This window comes from Lissotriton vulgaris, chromosome 1_1 (genome assembly GCF_964263255.1).
Source record: "Lissotriton vulgaris chromosome 1_1, aLisVul1.2, whole genome shotgun sequence".
Lineage (NCBI taxonomy): Eukaryota > Metazoa > Chordata > Amphibia > Caudata > Salamandridae > Lissotriton > Lissotriton vulgaris.
This window is the reverse complement of record NC_141685.1, coordinates 600686145-600707195: the sequence shown is the minus strand read 5'-3', so window position 1 is coordinate 600707195 and position 21051 is coordinate 600686145. Positions and strand designations below refer to the sequence as shown.

Here is a 21051-nt window from a genome sequence, read left to right as displayed (position 1 = left end):
CTTTCACATGGGGCTTTCCCCATGTGAAAGGACGCATTACAAAGAGTTGCGTCACTTTTGTGACACACTCCAGCAATGCGTCACTTTTGCGCTTACAGATACGTCAGAAATACTGACGTATCTGTAACTCCTTGCGACATGATTCGACATACATTAAATATGACACATTAGGAATGTCGTAAGGAGTGCACACAGAAAAGTGACGCATCGCTGTTTTCACGCAGCGATGCGTCACTTTTCAGAAATGAGGCCCCCCAGTTTATTCACTGTGTCACCTCTACGACCCTTTCTTGCGTCAATACGTCCCTTTTGCATACATTACACCTGACGTAGGAATAATGTGGCGCAGGGGCTTACAAAGTGACGTAACTACCTAGATGCGTCACTTTGTAAATATGCCTGAATAAGGTGCATTTTTTACAGCACTGGTGCGTCACAAAAAGTGACGCTCCGGTGGCGTTACAGTGATGCATGGCCTCATAAATGAGTCCTTCAGTCTTCTACTCATGCGTCATATTAAATTTATGACGTATTATGTTGGAAGTTCTTTTAGATACGTTAGTATTTCAGACGTATCTGTAAGCGCAAAAGTGAAGCATTGCTGGAGTGTGTCACAAAAATGAAGCTACTCCAGCAATGCATCCTTTCACATGGGGCCAAGCCCCATGTGAAAGGGCCTGCTCGCCTGCTGTGAAACAGGCGTCATATTTGGAAGCAACAGCGTCATAAAAGTGACGCGGTGATATGTCATAGATTTCACTGCGTCACTTCTACGACCCTTTCTTGCGTCAATACGTCCCTTTTGCATACATTACACCTGACGTAGGAATAATGTGGCGCAGGGGCTTACAAAGTGACGCAACTACCTAGATGCGTCACTTTGTAAATATGACTGAATAAGGTGCATTTTTTACAGCACTGGTGCGTCAAAAAAGTGACGCTCTGGTGGTGTTAAAGTGATGCATGGCCTCATAAATGAGTCCTTCAGTCTTCTACTCATGCGTCATATAAATTTTATGACGTATTATGTTGGAAGTTCTTACAGATACGTCAGTATTTTAGACGTATCTGTTAACGCAAAAGTGATGCATTGTTGGAGTGTGTCTTAAAAATGAAGCAACTCCAGCAATGTAGCCTTTCACATGGGGCCAAGCCCCATGTGAAAGGGCCTGCACGCCTGCTGTGAAACAGGCGTAAGATTTGGACACAACAGCGTCATAAAAGTGACGCAGTGATATCTCATAGATTTCACTGCGTCACCTCTACGACCCTTTCTTGCGTCAATACGTCCCTTTTGCATACATTACACCTGACGTAGGAATAATGTGGCGCAGGGGCTTACAAAGTGACGCATCTACCTAGATGCGCCACTTTGTAAATATGAATAAATAAGGTGCATTTTTTACTGGACTGATGCTTCACAAAAAGTGATGCTCTGGTGGCGTTAAAGTGACGCATGGCTTTACATGAGGCCTTCAGCCTTCAACTACAGCAATGCATCTTTTCTTACCCTTCCACAACCCTGTTCCTTTTCAACATTTTCTTTGAATATCAACATTCCCCATATTCACTCTTCTTCTCCTTACTTTCCTTCCCAACACTCACCTTCTTTCAGTCCCCCTACTTCACTTCCTTTCTCCTCTCATACCTTTCTGTTCTTTCTTACTCATTTTCCTTTCCATTATCAATGCACTCCATTTCACTTACTCTTTTTCATTTTTTAAAGAATATAGCTCTTTGATGAGAATTGGAGGTAGTTCTGAAAAGAACTTTTTGTTTTCTTCTTTTTTCAAAACAGGAACAAAAACAGGGAATGGAAACTGCTCAACAGGAGCAAAAAAACAAAAATAATTAGGGGTGGGAAGGGCAGTGATGTTTCTCCAATGCTCGAACCATGAGCTGGACACTTTGCTCCCCATAGGTAAGGAGTTGATTGCAGTATCTGCATCTCAGGACACCATGGTTAAAAGCAGGTTGAATATTTGGCACGAGCTCCTGTGATTGCCCCCTCCCAGAAGTAGTTGCTCCTCCGGTGGATTTAGAGGCCCCATCACTGGGAACCTCTTGTGCCAGAGCCCTGACACTTTCCTGGGCAAAATTCTGGGGTGCCTCCTCTCCACATGCCGGATCATCGTAAAGTTCCCAAATGAGTATTTTTTTTTTTAGTCACCCCGTGACAGGACTTGTTTGCAGATCCTGCACTCCACTTTTGGAGCATTCACCTTTTTCTGGTTAAGTGGTATTTTAAAAAAATTCCAAATAAAATGCTCCTTCACCTTTGGCTGAGGAGGCTCTTCATTGATGAATTCAGGCTCTTCATCACTGCTGGATTCTCTGGCAGCCATGGTAAACCAAGAAAGATCCAGGAGCAAAAAACAGGTCTTTCAGTCACAAAAGTGAAAGAAGAAGTGAAGGAAATGGGTGGGGATTTCATTCTTTGTAAAAAAAACTGTAAGCAACCAATGAAAAGTGTTATTTTAAGGTCACATGACGACGCGCTGACGCTGCGCGCACCGGAGCGCTTCCGCCGCGCAAACGTAGGAGCTTCCGGGTGCGCACACGCGGCGCGATCGTAGGTGCTTCCGGGGCGCATACGCGGCGCGAACGTAGGAGCTTCCGGGGCGCATACGTGGCGCGAATGTAGACGCTTCCGGGGGTGCTTACGCTGCACGCCGAAGTGACGTCTTCATAGTTTTACGGAAATGCAAAATCATTTTCATTTCCTTATAAAAAAAAACTGCTTTTATTTGTATGGTATGAAATGTTTTGCGTTATTATTAACTTTTCATTCATATTTTTTTCACGAACGAAAGTAGCGCTCTAGGTGCGCTTTCCGGAGACCTTACCGAGCGCGCACCCAGAGCGCCCCAGGAAAAAATGATAAAAAATAAATAAATTAAAAATTAATACTTACACAAAACAGCAAATTGTAAAAAAAAAACATAGGTTAGAAACTCGATATAGAAAGGAATTAGCATTTAAAAAACCTATGAAATTCACTGAAAAAACCATAGGTTTCAAACCAGTTATAGTTAGGAATTAGCATTTAAAAAACCTATTAAATTCACTGAAAAAACCATAGGTTTCACACCAGTTATAGTTAGCTGGAAATTTTACTGACATAAAACCATTGAAATTCCCACGTTATAGTTAGTTGGACTCACTATAACTTGCGCGCCTGCAATGCACTGCTGATGACGTCACATATTACATCACTCATGACATGGTCAGTGACATCACTCATAACATCACTGATGACACCATCCAGTGAATGTGTGTCTGTCTGAAAAACATATATGTTTTATATATGTATTTGTAAAGGACGATGGAAGAATAAATGGTTAAATAAGTATGTAAATGGATGTTTGTTAATATAAGAATTGATTGGTTAACTGCCTTATTAAGTGTATCTTAGTGAATACATATATTAGCAAGTAAATTTTAAATATTGAAATGTATGTATCAGTGTTTCACTTTGTGTATAAGTGGCTGTATGGGTTGGTGACTGACTCACTGTTTGTATGTGTTTTGAAGACAGCATATGTACAAAACTGTATGGATGGATGAGTGTGTATATGTGTATGTTAGTGAGTAAACGACTGTCTTACTATTGTCTTTTTCAGTTCATACATATGTTTTAATCTAGTATATGTGAGTATTGATTTATATAAGTGAGTATATGTGAGAGTGAGAGATTGTAAGAGTTCCTGTTTAAATAAGTATGTGTTTCTATAAGTGATTGTTTAAGAGAGTAAGTATGTGTAAGTTTTCTTAGAAGTAAAGTGGTAGTGTGTGTATTGCTGTATATGCAAATAAATGGATGTTCAATAGGTTTTTTGCATGTGTGAATATGTGTGTGAGTAACTTTTGGATGACTGTTGAATTGTAACAGAATGTATAGGTGTATCAGTACATATAATGAGTGAGTATATGTATGAGTGACTATATAGAACTGTTGGTGAATGAGTGGATGTGTATATAGATGGTGGAATTACTGAATTGTTTGTTGTAACTGTTATGGGTATCTCCATTTTTTTGAAAATTTTAAATACTATTTTTGAATATGTGTTTCAAGGCTTACATTACACTGAAAGGAGGTCTCTCACTCTGTCACAAGGATGGTGTCATCAGTGATGTCATGAGTGATGTCACTGACCATGTCATGAGTGATGTAATATGTGACGTCATCAGCAGTGCATTGCAGGCGCGCAAGTTATAGTGAGTCCAACTAACTATAACGTGGGAATTTCAATGGTTTTATGTCAGTAAAATTTCCAGGTAACTATAACTGGTGTGAAACCTATGGTTTTTTCAGTGAATATATATATATATATATATATATATATATATATATATATATATATATATATATATACATATATATATATATATATATATATATATATATATATATATATATATATATATATATATATATATACTACTATAATAAAGGAGAAAGTTTCAGGCTTCGAGGCGGGTAAACTCCGGAACCACTGCGCCAATCTACACACCCGATACACCGTAGAAATCGTCAGGGTGTGTAGATGGTTATAGGCTATATAAACTTTAAAAATAAACCTTATTTAAAAAATTAATATTTAAAAAAAAGTAGTCCCCCCCCAAAGTAGCGCCGGCCGCGACGTGCGTGCTCACGTCGAGGAGCGGCGTCAGAGCGGCGTCAGAGGAGCTCCGGCCATGGCGCGGGAGAGGAGCGGTCACATGAAGATCAGCACGGAGAGGCGGACATGGCGCGGGGAGGAGCGGCGGCGGACAAGCGTTGAGGAGCAGAGCGGCCAGGAACTGTGAACTCAGGAGCGGCGGAAAAAGTAAGCAGGCGGGTGTCGGGCCAGGCGGGGAACGGCCAAAAGGCAATGTCGGGGCAGGCGGGGGTCGGGGAAGGCGGGGGACGGGGACGGGGATTGACTCAGGTCACGCGAGGGTCGGGGCAGGCGGGGCACGGGGCGGGCGGGGGCACAGGCTGCAGGCGGGGAATGGACAAAAGGCAATGTCGGGCAGGCGGGGGTCGGGGACGGGGATTGACTCTGGCCACGCGAGGGTCGGGCCAGGTGGCAGGCGGGGGACAGGGCGGGCGGGGGGGGGCATGGGCTGCTGGGCAATGTCAGGACAGGCGGGGGTAGGGGGTAGCCTGAAAGCTCCCGGACAAGGTCGGGACGGGCTGCTAGTATATATATATATATATCAAAAACACACACACACACGTATATATATATATATATATATATATATATATATTAAAGGAATTGTGTTATTGCTATAAAAAGTAAAGTAGACCGTAGGATGTTAGATCTGGCGATAACAAACCGTCATTAACCACCACATCTTTTGGGGTACCACATACCTTCTGCGAGAGTACACCTTACAAGTGTCTGAGCAACTAGGTATTATTTTATTTTTTGGTCATATGCTTGATGATTTCCAATTTTTTTGTGTAGAATACCTTTCTGCAAGGGGCTCGTATTGAGGAATTGCTCTTTTGGTATCTTGTCTTTTAAGTTCTTTTCACCGCTGGCTGCCTTCAGGTCCTCGGCTCCCCTTCGCAAAACATTCTGGAACAAGTTCAAAGGGAACAAATGCCTTCGGGCTGGGAGAGCAGCGCCTATAAAACAGTTATACATGGATTTTAATAGGGATACAATTAGGACAGTATGAGAGATCAGTAGCTTGGACCGTGGAAGGAGGCTACGGCCCGGCCCAGGAGGAATGGCTAGAAACTGCTGGGTCGTTTCCTTTCATTAGCCTTGTTTTCATTTTTTCCAGGTGATTATTGTGAGCAATTTGCAAAGTATTTCCATCAGGCCGTTCTGAGCTGCTCCTCGGATACCCAAGTCCATATACAGACATGCCCACTGCCCCCAGGCCTTCATTCTTTCCATTTGTTAATCAAGATACAATTTTGTCTTTAAAAGAAATGTGAACTGCACTCAGCAAAATGATTTAGAGGTCTCCGGGAAGTAGTATACGAAAAAGATTTCACAATAAATATTAAGTAAAATATTCTCTTGGGAGTCTGAGCAGTCTTCTAGTGGCTGTTGGTGCAAGAATGCTCCATCCTCCCAGGCTAGGAAAATTAGTTGATTGTTTAAAATAATTTTTACAGTTTTGCAAAATGTGTGGTATTTTGTAAAGTGATATTTAAAGAGATGTTACGTCTGAATCACTGTGAAAAGTACGCAAGATTGAATTCTACCCTACATAGTTCATTCCTATAATTTGAATAAACAACTGATATTCCCGAAATTCACACATACCCTCAGGGGAACTTGTGCAAAACAGAGCCACATTTTTCTCCTCTTTATACATGTGAGGATTGCAGCAAACATCCCTCGGGAGTAAACACTTTGAGAATGATTCCTTACGGAATTTATAATTCCCTAAGGCGAAGCCCTTCCTTACAAGATCTGGAAAAAGGGGAGATTTCTGCCCCATGTATTCACTTGCCTCTGGCTTTTGTTTGGAGTTTGTGTGCCTAAATGGAGTGGATAAAGTCTTTGGATTGGTTGTAATACTTACAGATTGACAGTTTGTTTGTGGTGACTGCATATCCAATTGCTCCCACGTGTCCCCTGAGAACACTCATGTTCTTGTCCTTGCATCTCTACCTAGTGTTGGAGAAAATCTGCAGTTCTTTGATCAGTGGGCTCAGATGCCCAAAGTTTTCCATTCCGTGAACCTGACCTGCAAATTTGTTTGTTCACTTAATTGAAACTTTTCAGTGAGAATGTATTTGATTACAATTGCTTTGCAAGAGAGTCTTCTTCTAAGCATGGGATAGTCGGAAATGGACTGACATGCTCTTTGAAAAGTGGTATATTTGCTGTACACATCCAGCAAAACATTTTTTCTAAAATAATTTTCATTAAAGTTCTGTATTTTGTGTCACGGTGATATCGAATATGTACAGCAGAACATATTTCTAAAGTTACTACTGTACTGTTCTCACAGAACTATTTACGGTTTGCACATATTACTTTGCCTAACATGTTGTTTAAAACTCATTTTTTATGGCTGTTAGTAAAGTTCATTCAATGTTCTTTAATTTATCCATTCACTTTACAATGTGAAAATAAAATAATGTATTGTGCTTCAAATAGTGTTGGGCATCGACAAATAGAACGTACTGCTACTTTCCAGTGAATATTTAAGTTAAGTATACCTTTAAAGGTTATAGCTAGTAAAGCAGATGCTAGTTGTGACTGTGATAGCAAGTCAAGTTGCAATTGCCATCAAAGAAGTAATTCTGGAGTAAATAACTTTAAGAAAAGTGGCTTTTTGTTCCCTCCTCACTGGCCTTTAGGAGACAGTACATGGTTCCTAACAGGTGATGATACCATTGAATGTTCACCTCTTTGTGCCCATGTTTTAAGTGGAATAATTTTACTTATACTTTCGATTTTATTGTATGAACTTTTATAGTTTTAGTCAACCGATTAAGGTATTTTGACTGACCACTAAATGTGTGCTTTCAGGAGTGTGTTTAATGTGAATATACAGTATCTTGCCTAAATCAGCAGGCTTCAATGAACTGCCATTTTGCAGAATATTTGTCAGTACCCATCTATAATTATCAGTCCTTCAACATTGTTTGAGTAACAAGAGAGTATTCAGTCGAGGGACTTGCCCAAATTGACTTGTTTTGTAAAATGTCGGAGCCTGTATCCGAACTCATTACCTCAATCTGTGTACTGAAACCTTATCCCAATGTATAAATCTCAGGTTTCCACGCTGCACTAAACTTTCATTAGCTGCCCTGATTTAAAAATCGGTAGTCCAGCTTCCTGTCCACTGAAACCTGACAGTTGCACTTCTATTGGATGCTTCCTTTAGATTTGCATGTACAGACCTCCGGTTACGGATTACCCAACTGGATTCAGTCAGTTGGCTTCATTTTTGTGCTGTAGAATTGTTGTCTGTCTTGCATACGAAACACCCTTCATCAGTGCTGCAGAGAAAAGTGTTCCATAGACAGGTGGTAAATTGACTGGAATTTTGTTTAGTAAATTGGCATTACAGCACAATCAATATTGTGGGAGAGGATATGGAGTAATGGCCAGAGTGGCCCACTTTGGAGCCGGTCAGCAAGGTTCGCATCTCTGCGTCGGCTCAACCCCCTGTGATTCTGGGCAAATCACTTAAGTCCCTGTACCTACGAAAAAAGAACGTGTCCTTGTGGAATGTAACGGATGCAATTGTAAAGCGATCCAATGCCTTCGGGTCGAGTTCACACTATATAAAACTGCCCCCCCCCCCCAAGAAAAAAAATATATATATATTGGATCATTGACACCCTAATAATTCCTTTTGCCTTTGCACCAGTCTCTCCTCCTACCTCATTTCTAGTGGTAAGAAACTCAAGTTTGCTGTTCGTAAAAGAATGATCGGGTATAAAGCATAAAAGCACAGTAAGGAAATGAGTTAATTGTGGATATGAACGGGTTAGAACAGGAGGCATCAGATTAGAAACATGAATATGAGAGCGAGACACCTGCTAGGGATGCCCACTATCGATTCTTTGTCCACCTTGGTGTTGAAACCCCTGGCCTTTATGCTGAGACGGCAAATGGGACACAGGGGACTACTGATAGGAATAGCAAACATACGCTTAGTACAATGGTAATACTTTGATGCTCTTGAGTGATCCCAACACAGATGTCTTTCGAATGTCACATTTTTTTGAGTGAGTATGGAAAGTTATTCAGACCCCATACTAACTAGGCTAATTCTTGACTGTTTTCAGTGGCAGCTGGTGATTAAAGTAGGACGTCAGGGGGCCTGTGTGCCCATAGCAAAAGCTGTGAGTTGTGGCTGATAGTCGTTGCCGCCAATGGGTTGAAACAAGCATAGGGTTTCTAATGTAGGAGCTGATGGGCGTGGCCTGTGCGCACATGCCAAAGTTTTTATATTTAATTGTTTCTTTGAACTTTGTAATCTTCATGATTACTCGTCAGATTGTTCTTGCTTTCAACTACTCCCCTCAGCTGCTTCATTTGTGATCTATTTTCTGGTGCTAGTAACAAAGCCAGTTGCACCTATGTTTAGAGTATATTTACTTCCGGTGTTTGTAATCCTTACCTTTTTCAGTTGCGATTGATTTCCCCATCCAGCCCTCTGACTATCTGGCTCAAGAATAGTTAGTGCTGATGCTAAAGAAAGATCGGGTACCTGATCATACCCCCTGAAATTAGAAAGTTTAACTTTGACAGGTTCTTGGACCAACCAATAGCGGCACTTTTTAACACTATTGTAATGATGGGGTTCATGCCTTTGAGTAGCGGCTTTGTCCACTGGTTAGCAGCCTTTCAAATTTAATAGATTCAAAGAAACAAATACCCTTCAGTCCCCATGGAACTAAGTTTGGGCATATGTGGATTGTGATATTATGCTTAGATTGTATAAAAACAGCTAGTAAAATATTATATTTTTCACAGCATGTTGCTAAAAACTAAATATTCTCTTTTGTTTTTATGTAGGGACCCGTTGGTTTTCCCGGAGAAATTGGACCGCCAGGGGGGGCAGGGGAAAAGGTAAGTCTGCCCAGTTTCATTTGATTGAATGCTGAGCCCTCGCAGTTGAAATGTTTTTCTAGCAGCCCCGTGTGTGCATGCAGGCGGCGCAATTGGCCGGTTTGACTTCAAGCTGTCCTTAGCTACGGCCAGGGCTTGTGTTAAATTTCTCACCAAGCTGCAGTGCTGCCAACACTGAGACAGGATTGTAAGAAAAGTATGAATCTATTCAAAGCGCGCGGCTGCTGTATTTAAGCCCCTTCCTTATATAATAAATGTTCTGATTACCCATTTAAATAGTAATCAATTTACCAACAACAAAAGGATGTAAGTCAGAGTTATCTTTGCTCAAATTGAAGCTCCTGGCTTGCAGATGTCAGAGGCATGGAGATGCAATCACATTGATTCGGGCTATGACAAATATGTAATTTAATTAACTGAATCCGAACTTCACAACCCACAGAAACAAGGTAGAACACTATTGCAATTTACCAAAAACTATGGTAAATTAAAACTAACAAGATTACCACCAGAAGTCATGACGCATGTGTGCACGCATCCTTGAGCACGCATGTATTGTGATGCATGTACAAGCCTCTGAAGCTATCTTTGAGGGGCCGTGCATGCTACTATGTCAGTCCAAAAAGCAGTGGCAAAGCCAGAAGCTCGATCTTTTAGAGCCAATTACCATTGGCTTTGTCAATGCTTCTTTCATATACTGCTTACTTTGACAGTTTTTACGTCTTGCAGCTCTGTTAATAAAAGATTTTGTGATTGTCCAATTCAGATGATCAACTCCATGTCTTTTCCAGGCTCAGGAGACTCGCTGGGATTAAAACCAGGAACCTGCTAATTAAGCTTTCATCTCAATAGCACGTTCTATAACATCCTCACTACTGTATTCTGAGAAGCCCACCTCGCTCTGAACCTCTGCCTTCATCCAATCCCTTTTCGTTTCTCGCTCTGCCTCTCAGCTTCCCCCTAGCTGTGTTTCTCTCTTCCCACCCGGGCCCAACACATGCCTTCCTCTGCCTCCCATCTTCCTTATGACCATAAGCCTGTGTTGTTACATACATCTCTTGCAGCACTTTGTTGGTTTGTAGCAAGGTTTGCATTATACATGTTTGGCTCACATAATTGCACATGGGCTACAAGCCAAGTGAGACCATTAAACCCTTGTATATTAGGAGCTGTGGTGGTCTTCCTCAGGCATGGGTGCTGTTGGCGTTAACACTACTCTCCGTTTTTGGCGTGCCTACTTTTTGTTTACAACAGTGCTGCAGTACTCGTGACTTTCCATATCATTATAGCTGTTGGTACCCTGTGTCAACAAATCTGTCTTTCTGTTCATTATCGCCTTGGTTGAGTCCCTTACTCATCAGTCCTCGGACACCAGTTAGTTTCAGGTTTGTGTAGTCTAACTCTTACCACCTCTGTTACAAGATCATGTTTCCAAAAGTTAGAAACTTGAAGTGTTATAGCTTTAAAAGAAGGCAAGGTCCTCTTAACTAAGCTCTCTCACCTTATAATTCCATGTTTTCTGTACCCTTTGCCAATAAATGGCTCAGCTGCTAAGCTTGTTTTAGAGGTAGAGTGCTTCAAGTTTGAGCCGAGTTACACACATCCTTGTTGCTTTTACATTTTTTAAATTGAAGAATTTTCATATGCTATTCCCTTGAAACTAAATGAATTAAGTTGGTAATTCCCAGGAATGTGCTTCCTATTAGATACTGTTCTAGTTTCACTAACACATCCTGTTTGAAAATTCGATGGCTCCTCATCTAAACAGATCTTTGCAAATCATTTCTTCTTACCCATTAATACAGAAGTCTAAGGCTATTTCCTTAGGACATTGAAGTAAAACCCATCAAATTTCGTTTTCTAAATATTACAGATGTTTTTCAAACTGGTTTACGGGGTCTTGCAGTCTTCACTTTAGGAGAGCTGAAGAAGACATGTTATAATTTGCCGATGAAGCATTTTCACGAATCAGGTGTATTTAATCTCGATGAGACTCCAGATTATATGGATTTCACACATCAGGACGGAAGGGATCCAATACTTTCTTGATGTTCCACCACCTCTTGAGAAGATAGGAAAGAGGTTACCAAGTGTAAAATCCTAAAACAGTTGGTACTGATAACTTTTTTTGTACTCTAAAAGGGTGGTCCTAGCTTTTTTGGCAGCCTACCATTTCACTCTGTAAATTCCATCTAAATTTTGGCATGGGAAATCAAGGTAGTTAAAAAATACTCCAGTCTTGCAAATTCCACATTTGCACATTGCTGAAAAAAGTGATTCAGCTAATATTGTCAATTACTGACTGCAGACATAAAACCCAGAGAATCTCTTGGCACACTTAACATGTCAGATTACTTTGTTTATTAATATTTTTCTAGCAAGGTCATGCATTCAACGCAGGAAGCTATTCCTCTACTGAATGTCAGATTTAATTAGGCAAATGTCGAAATGATCCTGTGCCGTTTACGGTGCTCCCCTAAAGGCACACATTACTTCATCTGGTGCATTTGATATAGTTAAAAAAGCTTTACAAGGAATTGCACTGAGTGTTTTGGAATAGACAAAAACATAGTTTTGACTGTGCGCATCATTTTGAAACTGAATTTACTTTGGGAATTAATACAGTGCATTAGGTCGAACTTGTTGACATAAGAACTTTATCAAAATGTGTGGCAAATTCAAGTTTTTTTTTGCAGTTTTCAAGGGACATCAGAAGTGAGCGATAATCCCGAAGTTTTAGAAATGACATATAACGTTGTCTAATCTCATAACCATCCTAAATTCACTGATAGCATTCAAGTTTCATTAAATTTGCTCCGTCGTTCAAAGTAAGACTTCTTTTCGCCACGAAAAAGGGAATTTTCTTTGTAGGGTCTTACAATTAAATGCCTTACTGCTGTAAGGCGTCCTTAAGTGCAACTAGTCACATAGAAAACTTAACAACACTTTCCATAAGTGAAAGTTGATTGCAGATAGGAATGTAAGTACAACAATCAATCAACATCCACGCTTGCTGGCTAGAAGAAAGGGTAGATGTTTTTAAATGAAACTTTTGATACCGCGTCAAAAATGGAGAGGTTGGTGAACATGGCTGTATTTGTATTTGTATTTATTTTATTTGTAAAGCGCTAACATTCATCCTGAAAGGACATCACGGCGCTGAGGAAAGGTTGCAGGTGATTTGACGGCAGCACTAGTTGAAAATTATTGATCTGGCCTGGGGAAGAGGAATGTTTTTAGTTGTTTCCTAAATGAAAAGAAGCAGTCATTTGTTCTAAGTTTAGGGGGTAACTCGTTCCACTTTGTTGCGGCAATGTGAGAGAAGGCCCGCTCTCCCATCCTGACAGTCCGAGCTCGGGTGATGGATGCTCTTCCAGACATCATAGATCGTAGGTTTCTAGAGGGTTTATGAAATCTGATCATGTCATGTAGGATGATGGGGCCTGAGTCGTGGAGTACTTTGTGTGAAATACACAACAGCTTAAATATGGCTCGTTGTCGCATTGGAAGCCAATGAAGCTCACGCATGCAGTTTTTGGCTGAGTCGTATTTTCTTTTATTACAGATGGCTTTGGCAGCGGCATTCTGAACCATCTGTAATTTGGAGAAGAGGTAATCTGCCATTCCCACAAACAGTGAATTACCATAGTCCAACCTACTCATCAATAGTGATTGGACTAGTGTTTTCCTGCAATCTGTCGGAACCCAAGGGAAGACTCGTCTAAGCATCTTCAGAAAGCCGAAGCCTCGGCCGCAAACTATGGAAACATGGGATTTCATGGATAAGTCCCTATCCAGTGTTATTCCTAAATTTTGGGCTTTTGCAGTAGGATTGGGAGGCAAGCCCAAGTCACTCGGCCACCAGCTGTTGTCCCAGGCCTGTGTGCCTCTGCCGAACAATAGAACTTCAGATTTGTCAGCATTTAGTCTGAGACAGTGGTCCTGCATCCAAGTTGCCAGTTCCGTCAAGCAGTTCGTCAATCTAGTTTTAGTTTTAGAGTCATCATTTTCATCAATGGTGACCATCAGCTGGGTGTCGTCCGCATAGGAGCACATTTCGACACCCCACTTTTTGCCGATGGTTGCCAACGAGGAAACGAACACGTTGAACAAGGTTGGGCTCAACGACGCCCCCTGGGGAACTCCGTATTTTATAGGTCGCGGAGGGGATGTGTAGCCACCCAAGCGAACTGATTGGGTTCGATCCGCTAGGAACGATTGTAACCATCCTAATGCCAATAGAGCCACACTTCTTAGAAGTTTTAAATAAGCACGAGGAAAGTTGACTCAAATCTTGATAGCCTACCTTAACTGAGGTGTGAGCTCAACAAGTTTAGAAAACGAAATATGGCGCAGCAGCCTCCAAAACAAGAAGCTATCATATAAAACTAAAGATGCCACTGATTGATCTTAGATCTTAAGACAGTTATGAGAATCACTGCAGTAGCATTCGTTTTCAGCATAAACACGCTTATTTCCAGTGTTTAGTTTCACTCAGCTGTGCAGTATTGCATCCACTCAGTGCCCACAAGATATTCCCAAAGTGGAACACTATTTCCGCTCTGAGGTCCACAGAAAACATTGAACATCACTTGCATTTCGTTGGACCTTATGTTTACATTTTGTCACAACAATTTTAGTTAAATATTATTTTAGAAAGATGTAAGTCAAGATTCCACTGTCTCCCCACAGCCAGAGGCCAGAGGAAGGAAAGGAACAAGATTCCCCATCTAAATATTCTCATGCCCAAAGAATCAGGGTAGCAATGGCATTAAATATCTCATTGTGGTTGGAGTCATTAACCCGTTTACTGCGGCCCCGATTTTCCCGCAGGGCGGCACTTCTGCAAAATGGGTAGGGCCGCGCCGGCCATTGGCCGACGGCAGCACTGGGGAGGTAGTGCTGCCGTCGGCCAATGGCCGACGGCAGCAAGGAAGGGGTTAATAGTGCCAACAGTAAGGCCATACTTCGTTCAAGAGCACAGATTCCATCCCTGATTTCAGGGAGATCCATGAATTGTTGGGTGGTCGATTGTGCTTGAGGCAGTAGAGGAAAATCGTCTAAGTGTGATGCTGCATCTGATTCTTGATATGTTTTTAACAAGACTGTGTAAAAGGAGCGGCGAGTAAAACACTATATTAATTCATGGAACACATGTTCCAGAAAATCCCTTCTGACGGGTGCTGCGGGTCCTTACTTCATAGAAAAGAGGACATGGCTCAGTGCTACTCAGGAATGTCCTACAAATGCAAATTATTCCTCACCATGTGAAAGTAATTGATCTATTGCCCTTAATTATCACCGTTTCTGACTCTTTCCCGCATGTACTTAGTTTCAGAAATTCCATGCTTATTCTACTCATCTGCCTCATATGGAAGGAATCATGACTGCCACCAACACTTCCCAAAATATACAAACTAAAATAGAACATTGACCAGGCATTAAATATAGAGCTTGTGTGTTTTGGGTAATACATTTACAGTTGAACTCATCTTTTTGGTAATGCTGACATGTTTGCAACCATACCAGAAGTTATTACTTTCGCCCTGAGATCCGCCAGCCAGTTGCCTAATTGCGTGCCCACGATGTGCCCAAAAAGTCATCAAGATAAGAACTTAGAGGTGTGTTTTCCCTGTTATCAGGCAAAGCATGCCAGTTTGCCATCCGTCAAAGACTTCCACATATTCATTCTTCACAAAAGAGCAACGTACATCAACATGAAGCAAAGAAATGAATTGCTTCCTTCAGTGGCATGCCTGTGTTTTGCTATTGCTCCATGAAAATGCAATAGTAGCAGTACTTCTGCTGAAGTGAGCATCACTTTGACATTTTCTCTCATTAGACAGGAGTGTTTGCTGTGCAGGAGGTAATGCATAGCATATTTACTGCAAAGTTAAAGACTCAGGGTGTACGGTTCAGTGGGTAATATCTAAAAACAAGAGGGGCGGTGCCGATAGCTCTGCTCATAAGCCTATGGCCATTGCTAATAAATTTTGGCATACCAGATACCAAGGATGAGTAGTCTTGAATCCACCTCAAGTCTCTTTAATCCACCACCAAACACTGCATGCCCCATTATCTAACATCTGCAGATCCCTCTTTTTTCCCTTAGTGACTTTTTTCCATCTTTCTCTTTCTCCATCTTTCCACTTTGTGTATTTTTCCCATCTTGCTCTCAGTAAATGGCTGATGTGGAAAAATAAGGGCCAGTCCCCAAAAAAAGGAGTGCTGATGCGCTCCTCCTGTTACAGACGCTATTGAAAATTGTCTCAAATGGTTCAATTGTACATTGTTGCAATTCCAACTCATTCTGAGAGACCGCACAGTCTGACCCATTTGTGACCTTCTCAGTGTATTTTCAAGCATGTCCTTAGTGGCATCACGTTTGAAGCCCAGAGTCCTAAAATGGCATACAGGGACCACAAAATGAAAAGCTAAACTTACCGTTTTCTTTTCTTTGAGAGTGAAGAGCAGTAGACCACATTTGGGTGCCAAATAGTTCATTCCTTCTGGGCAGCCTTACCCAGACTACACCCTCCACTGCAAGTGGAGGGTACTTGAGCAAGTCACAAGGGTCAAGCGGTGTAGACTGCTAACAGTGTAATGCTATTGTTGACTATTCTGGAAGAAAGAGACACGATGCTGGAGTCAAGAAACCACAAAGAGCATATATTATAGCCAAGAAATAAAGCAACAGCAGTATGAAACACATCATCACTCTGGGAACTGAAAAGTGTGAAACCCTGAGCTTCGCTGAAGATTCACTGAATCACTGATATTTCCTCCTTTAACTCCTTCGACGCTCATGACGAGCTGAGCTCGTCACGAGGCACAGTGGAGCTGTGCTCATGATGAGCTGAGCTCGTCATAACAGCTGTGGAACGCACACGCAGGGCTAATTTCCCTCCTGAGCAGGGCGTTCCATTGAGTGGGCGGAGTCATGACGAGCACACCTCGTCATGAGCATAGCTCCCCTGTGCAGCATGATGAGCTGAGCTCGTCAGGAGCATTGCGGCACCACGCGCCGCCCCCCTCTCCCCGCACCGCGGGAGAATTAGCCCCGCATGGAAGGGGTTATGATTGCCACAGAGGAGTGTTTTCAGGCTGGGCCTCTCCCACAACAAAATATCACAGGAGCTAACCCTCTGTGCTTGCTGGAAGACAACGTGTCCACCCAAAATAGGTTTCCTGGAGTTGTTGTGCAAGAGATCATATACTGTCTCTCTTCCCAGCAGGATTTATCACCCTGAGATTGTTGAACTCCTCTTTGAACTGCCGAGGTCTTATCTTTATCAGTGCAGTCCTTGCGGGACATGGTGCAGCACGGGCTAGTGCCACCCTGATTTCCAGAACATGACAGTGAAATGGCTAAGTGACGTATGCACCAATTTGTCAAGTGAAAGAAAGCCACATATTTCTGAGCACAACGTATTCCTACAAATGAAAACACAATAGATTCTTTATTCCAATGAATATCTTCTATAACACCAGTGGTAACCACCAGCTCAAAGTGAGCACTGGTACCATCCCAAGAGCCACAGCATTGAAACCTACTCTTTGAATCGATCACAAACCAAGGGGAAATTATTCATGTTAGTTGCCCTTCTTCCAGGGAGGATTTTTTCCATCACATTTATTGGCAAGATGAGCGATAGTTCGCAAAAGACATGTTTGCATTTGTAATCCTTGTGATCCCATTCCGGCCTCAGCAAGTTTTTGTTTCACCTGTATCCTCGTCTACCAGTCCAATCTTGGTCTTTGCTTCAGGAGAAAGACCATAATCCGAGGTCTGGGACAGGAGATGCACAGTCCCCCCTGATCCATTTGCTTGACGGTTTGGATCCTGCACCCAAAGAAACAGCACTTCAGATTACATAACACGGTCATGGCAGTGCTGAGGGCAGCAAAAACACACGAGACAAAGGGGACACCCACCCACAATTTGGTTATTGTGTTAAAGATTCAAAATTAATGCCATAAGCAATCTTTCGAGAATATCAGTTAAGAATACTCCCCTCTCTCTCTCTATCTCTCTCTCTCTCTAGCAGGAACATTAATCTCAATAGTTATCATAACAGTTTTATTGCTTCCTAAAAGCTGGTTGCTCAAGGTCCTCTGCAGCAGGTGCTTTAAAATTCAACAATATTGCTAAAGATCGTGCCCCCTGAGTTCAGTGCCCCCACCAGGTCAGCACCCAGTGTAGCCTCACGGGTCGCACCACCCTAAAGCTGGCCCTGTACAGAGGGATGGTGTGATGTATTATCTGGTAAACTGAGTGGTTCTTTCAGTTCATTCACACATCATGTTCGCTGATTACCATCATGTTGAAGCGGTTAAACAATGACATCCCTGCTGATTTAGGCTCCGGTTGTGGCCTGGCACGAGTGGTGTTCGAATCTAAAGGCCATATGTACGAACACATTCCTCCACAGACCCAGAAGGGGTGAAACCCTTTGATCCATCTGGCCCCGATAATTCTACGCAAGCTCTTCCTGGACAAAGTGAATTTCTGGCCATTTAAAGGATGTTATGTTGTATTCTTAATCACAATCCATACACCTTGAATTTGGTGTCTTGGCACCACTGAAGCTGCCCAAAGAAGCAAATAGAGTATAGGACTTGTTAGAGATGCGCTGAGAGGCAGCCTGTGAATCCAAGGCGCTAGCCAGTTGATGTTATAGACTGTCCCTGGGTTTGACTAATTCTAAACGTCTCTCTTCAATCATCATTCAGAACTGTATTAAAGAAAATAACCCTTCTGCCAGATCGACTCATAATTATGAATAGGCGTTATTACTTTCTATAGCTCATTTAGTGGAATACTGTTATCATTTATATGGTTCACTTATAGAAAAGTTGCTGAAAATTAGGCCTCAGTAGAGGATTGACTGCAATTCTAACCCTGTTACTCTAGTTCTGTGAACATGCAGATCAAACCCTTTTTTCAGATAAGCTGGCTTAGTATGTTCAATACAAACGTTATATTCCTCATTGTTTTTTATTTTTTAACTTCTCACTCTTCAACGACAAGTGTTAAGCATTCATACCTTTTCACCTTACGCGGGCCCTCAACTTATGAGACGAAAAAATGCAGAAATGGTGTCAAGCATTTCTGTGCAGTCTTGGTTCCAGTGAAAGCTGGAAGGCCGCCACTGGCTACCCTTCCTCACCGCCTTGGTTCTTGTACCTCTGTGTTGTATTCAAGCGCTACTGTTTCGGGCTAGAACCTGCATTTCAGCGCTTTGATCTGAAGCTAATCAGCTTCTCGCCCGCAGGCCTGCTCATTAAATATGTAATTTATCGTCTGGCTTGGTGGCGCTTCCAGTCAGGGGAGCAGGGCTGAATGCCAAATCAACACCTGTAGGATTTTAAAAACCTAGCGAGACTCTTCCCTGAGGCATTTTATCAGAGTTAGGGATTTATTTTTATTTATTTATTTTCAAAGTTTTATATAGCGCGAACAAGATCTTCGCAGATATCAGAGCGCTTTACATAGAAGGGTACATGAGGGAACAAAGTCAAATAGGTAAATCAATAGATCACACAGTACAGAAGGGTAAATGAGGGAACAAAGTCAAATAGGTAAATCAGTAGATCATACAGTACAAATAATACAAATAAAACAAAGTCAAATAGGTAAATCAGTAGATCATACAGTACAAATAATACAAATAAAACAAAGTCAAATAGGTAAATCAGTAGATCATACAGTACAAATAATACAAATAGGTGGCTGCAAAGCCAATCATGTGAGTGATAAGACAACTCATACAAATAAGTAAAGGGGTCAAGCAAGTAATACAGATCAGTGCAGGGTGTTAATAGGGTTCGAGATAGTAGATCAAGTGTATTTAGCCATAAGGATAGCTTTTACTTCTTTTTTAAAGAGTGTAGTGGAGGAGATAAGCCTGGTTTCGGGAGGGAGTGAGTTCCAAATCCTAGGCGCCATTCCTGAGAAGGAGCGCTTGTATGTTTTTTCCTTCCGGAATCTTCGAGGTTTCAGCAGAAGATTGTTTGTGCCTCTCGTGTTTCTGATTCCCCCAGAGATTGTCAATTTCTGAGCAAGGTAGCCGGGTGATTTTAGGTGTACCGCCTTGTGTGTCATGCAGGCGATTTTCAGATGTATTCTGGCTTCAAAAGGCAGCCAATTCAGGGACTTCAAGTCGGGGGTAATGTGGGAGCGCTTTTTTGACCCAGTGATGAGTCTCGCTGCAGCATTTAGAGACGCTTTTAGTGGTACGGTTGTAGTTAGTGGGAGTCCGCAGAGGGCGGTGCTGCCGTATTCAATTCGTGGGATGACTAGTGCTTGTACCGCAGTTTGGAAGTCTTTGGCTGGGAGGTAGGGTTTAAGTTTCCTCAGAGTATTGATCTGGAAGTTCGCTCCCTTTGTTGCCTGGCTGATATGTTGCTGCATGCCGAGATTGGTGTCGAGTGTTATGCCTAAAGATTTTGCTGAGTCCACGATGGTGGGTTGGACACCGAGTGCGGTTAGGAGTTTAAGCCAATGTTGAGTGGTGGATATCTTCGCTGGAGGTGAGATCAGAAGGAACTCTGTTTTCAGGGCATTGAGTTTGAGGTGATTGTCGGCAAGCCAGGATTGGGTGCATCTGATCGTTGAGTTCAGGAGCAGGATGTCATTGGGTGATTGTAATTTGAGGTAAAGTTGGGTGTCATCGGCGTACATGTGAAAGTGTACATTGGATGCTTGTAGCAAGGTGGTGAGAGGTTCCATGACTAGGTTGAACAAAGTTGGGGATAGAGAGGATCCTTGGGGGACGCCTAGCGTTACAGGTATTGGCGAAGACATCAGGTTGTTGCTCTTGAAATTCTGCGACCTGTTGTGCAGAAAGGAAGTGAACCATTTGAGGACAGTTCCAGATAAGCCCATTCTTGTGTTTAGTAGTTCTAGTAGATTCTCATGTTTAACGGTGTTGAATGCTGAGGAGAGATCAAGAAGGATGAGGAGGCAGGTGTCGTTTTTGTCTAGCATTTGAAGTGCGTCGTCAATTATGTGAGTCATAGCAGTTTCTGTGCTGTGTCCTGCTCGGAAGCCTGACTGGTGAGGGTTGAGGAGATCGAATTGCTCAATGTGTTTAGTCAATTGTAGTTGTGCGCATTTTTCAGCAGTTTGGCGAGAGTGGGGATATTGGTGATGGGACGGTAATTGTTGAGGTCAGAGGGGTCGGCTGTTGGTTTCTTTAGTAGAGGTGTGACCTGACCAACTTTGAGGGAGTCAGGTATGCTTCCTTGTTGGAGAGAGCTGTTGATGATTTTAGTCCAGAGAGGGAGAAGCAAAGGGGTAAAGTCTTTTACTGCGAAGGCAGGGAGGGGGTCCGTGAGGTGATTGGATGGTTTCAGGGTGCTGAGTAATTTGCCAATTTCTTCTTCCGAGTATGTGTCAAAGGTTGACCATGTAGCATTGTTTTTTGGTTCAGCGGGTGCTAGGCATTTGGGTTTGGAGTAGAGGCTTGCGTCAATGAGGAGATCGTTTTTTATTTTGTCAGTT

General features: G+C 42.2%; 1 protein-coding gene across 1 annotated transcript in view; it reads left to right on the top strand.

The window, feature by feature from the left end:
* COL24A1 (collagen type XXIV alpha 1 chain) overlaps positions 1 to 21051 on the top strand; it is an 897023-nt gene that overhangs the window by 570040 nt on the left and 305932 nt on the right. Inside the window, exon 25 of the mRNA XM_086954096.1 lies at positions 9492 to 9545. Coding sequence (XP_086810222.1) covers positions 9492 to 9545 — 54 coding nt within the window. The remainder of the gene's footprint in view (positions 1 to 9491; positions 9546 to 21051) is intronic.